Source organism: Stegostoma tigrinum, chromosome 48 (assembly GCF_030684315.1).
Source record: "Stegostoma tigrinum isolate sSteTig4 chromosome 48, sSteTig4.hap1, whole genome shotgun sequence".
Classification (NCBI taxonomy): Eukaryota; Metazoa; Chordata; class Chondrichthyes; order Orectolobiformes; family Stegostomatidae; genus Stegostoma; species Stegostoma tigrinum.
The window spans coordinates 2,213,182-2,218,419 of NC_081401.1; the positions used below are offsets into that span (position 1 = coordinate 2,213,182).

A 5,238-nucleotide genomic window follows, 5' to 3' on the forward strand; every position below is an offset into this window, starting at 1 on the left:
AACACCTCACACATTGAAGCTGTCAGTCGGGAGATACCAGCAGATTTCAATACAAATACTTAGGCTACTGACCCTGGGCAGACCAGCAGTCGGGAGAGTTTTGCAGTGCATTGTGAAATTTTTGGTGGAGATTGAGGGCGATCAGTGAGAGACCCAGGAGAGGACACAGATTGAGGGCAATCTGTAAGAGACCTGGAGGAGCACACAGATTTACGGTGATTGACTAAAGGCCTACAGAGGGACAGAGTCTGAAGGCTAACGGCAGCCAGAGGGAAGGTCCTGACTTGAACCACTCACCCACGTTGAGTGATCGATTTCGATTTCGGAATGGGGGAGGGCAATGCCAGTACGATCCCAGAAAGAGCCACTTCCCCCTACGTGACTCAGCACACGGCCCAAATTAGATCTGAAACAGGAAATTACAAAGTTATTCAGAGATATAAATCCAGATTCAAGAATCACACTGACTCCACCAGTAACAAACAGGCATCAAAAGCAAGGTACAGTCCTATAGTCGTAATATTAATGGACACGTAATCCAGAGGGTATAGTAATGTTGAGATTATATCACAGGCCTAGCAATCCAGATGATATGGTCGTGTAGAGTTGCTATTACTGGAGTAGAAATCCAGAGAGTGCAAGAATCTCAATGTTACGTTACTGAACTGTTAATGGCGAGGGTATCTTAGTGTAAAGGCAACATGATGGCTCAGTGGTTAGCCCTGCTGCTTTGCAACACCAGAGACCCAAGTTTGATTCCAGCCTTGGGTGACTGGCAGTGTCGAGTGTGCACATTTTCCCTGTGTCTGCGTGGGAGGTGTTCCGGTTTCCTACCACAGTTAAAAAAGACATGCAGGTTAGGTGGATTGGCTATGCTAAGTTGTGCAGGTTAGGTAGGTTGGCCGTAGGAAATGCAAAGTTACAGATGGGTCAGGGAATGCTCTTTAGAGAGTTGGTGTGGGCTTAATGGGCTCAACGGCCTACTTCCACACTGTAGGGATTCTATAATCAATGAGCAAAAATAATATCGCTACAGTTGTGTAGAGGTTGGACTAGTAATCTGGAAGTACAGTAGAGGTTACGTTACTGATTTTGAAAGTTAGAGAGTATGGCCATGTAGCTATTTTACTGGGGTAAAATTCAGAAGGCACAGGAGAGGTTATGTTACTGGACTAATAACCCAGAGGGTGCAAGAGTGCATAAGTAATATTACTGGGCTAGTAATCTAGAGAGTTCAGTAATGTAGAAGTTACATGTTTGAATTAGTAATCCAGAGGGTACAGCAGTGTAGAAGTTGTTTTACTGGACCCATCGTCCAAAGGGTACTGCAGCGTTGTGGTTATATTACTGGATTAATAATCCTCAGAGTACAGTAATTTCAATGAATTCTAGAATGTATCATAGCATGTGGATACGTGAGTGTGAGTGCGTATGAGTGTATGAGTCTGCTAGTGAAAGTCTGTGAGTGTGCATATCTGTGTCAATGTATGTGTGATATATGTGCGTGAGTGTGCATGTGAGTGAGTACATGTATGTGTCTCTGTGTATGTGTCTATGAGTCTGTGCATATGTATGAGGGCGTCTGTCTGTGTTATTGTGTCCGTGTGAATCTGTAAGTGAGTGTCAGTGAGAGTAAATATCTGTCTGTGAATGTGTGTTTGTGGTCTGAGTGTGCGTTTGGGTGTATGTACGTGAATGTGTGCATGTTTGTGAGGCTTTGGAAGTGTATATTGTTTATGCATGTGTGAGTCTGTAAGCTTGTGTGACTGTGTCTGAGTGTGTGTGACTGTATGTGTGTGTGTGTGGTTGTGAGTTAGTCTGCGTGAGTGTGAGTGTCTGTGTCTGAGTGTGTGTGAGTTTATGTGTATATGCATGTGTGAGTGAGTGTGCGTATGTGTCTTAATGTATGAGTCTGTGTGTGTGTGCCTGTGAGCGCCTGTGTAACTACATGAGTCTTTGTGTGAGTGTACATGTGCGTGTGACTGTGAGTCTGCATATATGAATGTGTGCATGTGACTGAATGTGTGTGTGTGAGACTATTATTTTGTGTGTGCATGAGTGAGTATGTGTGCACGTGTGACTATGACCCTGTGTGTGTGTTTGTGTGTGTGTGTGTAGATCATTGAGTGTGTGTATGTGTGTGTCTATGCGTGAATGTGTATGAGGGACTGTGAAAGTCATTGAGTGTGTGTGAGTCCAAGCTTGTGTGGTCGGTGTATGATGTGTGAGTGCGTGTGCGAGAAAGTATGCTCTTTTCATTTGAATGTACATTTCAGTGAGTGAGTGTGTGAGTATGTGAGTGTGAATGTTTGTGTGTGTGAGTGTGTGTAATCAAGAGTGTGTGTGATTGAGTGAGACTGCGAGAATGCATGTGTGTGTGTAATCAAGGGGTGTGAGAGTGTGAGTGATTGAGAGTGTGTGCGAGTGTGTGAGTCTAAGTATGAGCGAGTGTGTGTTTCTGTGAGCACGAGTGTGTGTGCATGAGAGTCAGTGTGATTGAGAGTGCATATGCAAGTATGAGTGTGTGTGATCTTGTGAGTGTGTGTGTACAAGCGTGTTTAAGACCATGAGAGTGTGTGAGTATATGTCAGTGTGAGGGAGTGTGATCAAGAGTAAGTGTGTGTGATCCAAAGTGATTGTGCAAGATTGTATGAGTAAGTGTGTGATCAACAGCGAGTGTCAGAATATGTGAGCGTGTGTGATCAAGTGTGAGTGTGCGAATATGAGCGAATGTGTGTGATCAAGAGTGAGTGAATGTGAGAGTGAGTGTGTGTGATCGAGACTGAGTGAGTGATCAAGAGTGAAAGTATGTGTGTGAGAGTGAGTGTGCAAGTGTGATTGTGCATGTCAGAGTGAGTGATTGAGGGTGAGTGTAAGAGTGTGTGTGAGTGAGTCTGTGTGATCAAAAGCGAGCTTATGAGAGTGCAAATGAGTGTGTGAATGTGCGAGTGTGAGCGATCGAGAGTGTGTCTGTGTGTGACCGAGAGTGAGTGTGCGAGTGTGAGTGAGTGTGTGTGCCCTCAGTCGCTCCGCTTGCTGACCCTCCCTGGTCTCTGCACCTTGTACAGATGGCTGCTGCCTACGTGGCTGCCCTGGGCCGCCTGGCCTCGGTGGCAATGAGCTGTGTGTCGGGGGCCCAGGGCCTGACGCTGTGGTCCGGCCTTATCGGCTTGCGCCTGCTCGCCCTGTTCATCGCCGATCGGACCTGGAGCGGCAGCCGGACCCACTTCGTCTGTAACAGCACCGCCGCCTCCTCCTCCGTCACGGAATTCTGCACCACCTCTTGCTTCAACCTCCACTTCCAGTTCCCTGTCGACATCTTCTGGCACTTCAGCTTCCTGCTGGCACTTCTGCCCATCATCTGCCTCTACATGCTGGCTCCCCGGCGCCGCCCCGGCCTACCAGAGGCCGGGCCCTTGCCCCAGGAGGAGAAGGAGAGAGGGCGCCTGTCCTTGGAGGAGCCCCGAGGGCGGGCGCAAGGCCGGGGTCGTCCTTGGCTCTCCATCGGCTGCAGCCTCTCCCTGGTGGCCCTGGAGTCCGCCTTCGTCTGGGTCGTGCTGAAGATCCAGCTGCCTCTGGTTCTACCCCCCTCCATCAGCTGCCTAATGGCCCCAGGGAGTGCCTGCAATGAGGCCAGCGGGGGACCCCTGACATGCATCCTGGTTGACCGGGCCAATAAGTTGGGGGCCCTGTCCGTCATGGCCTTCACCTCCCTCCTCAACGTGGGTGTCTCCCTGGGTTACGTCGTCACTGTCTGCCTGGCCCCTAGAGGGAGCCGCTGGGCCTGAGTCGACCCCCCCATCCTCCACTCCTTCCCCCTTCATCACTCTCACCCCTGTCGAAACCCTCTGCTCTCCCCCGATTCCTCACCACCCCCCACGCCATGGCTATCTTGATGCCAATCTCTCCACAAACCTTCAAAGAAGGGAAATAAAAAAAAGCCCTTCAGCCCACCCTGGGGAGACGCCTCGTCCAGATGATCACCGCTCCCGATGCTCTGCCCAGTCTCCCTCCATCTGAAAATGCTTCGTTTCCTTCCCCCACTCCCTCGCTTCCTCCCCCAACTCTTCCAATCGTCCTGCCCCTTACCTTCGATCCGTGGCCCATCGCTCCATTTTCTCAGTCATCGATGCTGCCCTCGTTCCTGAGCAACGGCAGTGTGCCTCTGACTATCTTTTTGAAACGTTCAGTAGGGTTTCTGCCTCTAACCCCTTCATTTGCAGGGAGTTCCAGATTCTCCTCCCTCCTCCTCCCATCCGCCTCTAAACCTTTTGCCCTCTTTACTCTTAGATCTACGCCTCCTGGTCGTCAATCCCGCCATCAAAAGGGGGCAATATATCTTCCTCTCTGGTCCTATCTCTACTCACCGCCCCCCCCCCCCGCCCCATCACGTTATCCATCTCCATCAAATGCCCCCTACCCAACCCTCAATCTCCTCTGCACCAATGAAAAGGAGGTAGGGTACGAGTGAGAGGCCTTCAAGTCAAGGCCACATTTGGCCAAGATATGGCATCAAGGACCCTGGCAAAAATGGAATCACTAGGTATCAGTGAGAGTCTAACTCTCCGCTGGTTGAAGTCATACCTGAAATGTCAGAAGGTGGTTGTGGTCGTTGGAGGTCGGTAATCTCACTCCAGGATATCTCTGCAGGAGTTGCTCAGGATAGTGACTTAGGTCCAACCATCTTCGGCTGTTTCACCAAGGACTTTCCCTGCATTTTAAGGTCAGAAGTGGGGATGTGTGATAACGTTTGCACAATGTTCAGCACCATTTGCTCCGATACTGAAACAGTCCACGCTCAAGTGCAATGAGATCTGGGCAACATCCCTGCTTGGGTTGACAAATGGAAAGTAACATTCATGCCACGCAAATGCCAGGCTGTGCCCATCTTCATTAAGAGACAGTCTACTGTCCCTTGACATTCAATGTGTTGCCATCACTGAATCCCTTTGCTACCACCTTCCTGAGGGTTACCATTGAGAGAATCTAACCACTGCTCCCTTGACGTTCAATGGTATTATCATCATGGAATCTTCTACTGTCAATATCCTGAGGGTTAGTATTGAGAGAGAATCTAATCATAGCCCCTTTGACATTCAATTCTGTTACCATCACAGAATCCCGAGCTATCAATGGGGGTTATCATTGATTAGAAACTGAACTGGAGCCAGCCATATCAATTCAATGGCCACAAGGGCATGTGAGAGGCTGGGACTCCTGCAGCAAATAGGAGGGGTC

The 5,238-nt window shown here is 49.4% G+C and overlaps 1 protein-coding gene across 1 annotated transcript; it reads left to right on the top strand.

Moving 5' to 3' along the window:
- Positions 1-482: 482 nt before the first annotated feature.
- gjz1 (gap junction protein zeta 1) lies at positions 483-4,268 on the top strand. Its single transcript, XM_048526162.2, has 2 exons — positions 483-500; positions 3,069-4,268. Exon 2 carries the CDS (start codon positions 3,069-3,071, stop codon positions 3,786-3,788), a length of 720 nt encoding a protein of 239 aa, XP_048382119.1. The 5' UTR covers positions 483-500; the 3' UTR covers positions 3,789-4,268.
- Positions 4,269-5,238: the final 970 nt, after the last annotated feature.

Bases quoted from the DNA above. Each gene is read 5' to 3' on its own strand.
- gjz1 (XM_048526162.2), top strand. From the start codon at position 3,069: ATGGCTGCTGCCTACGTGGCTGCCCTGGGCCGCCTGGCCTCGGTGGCA.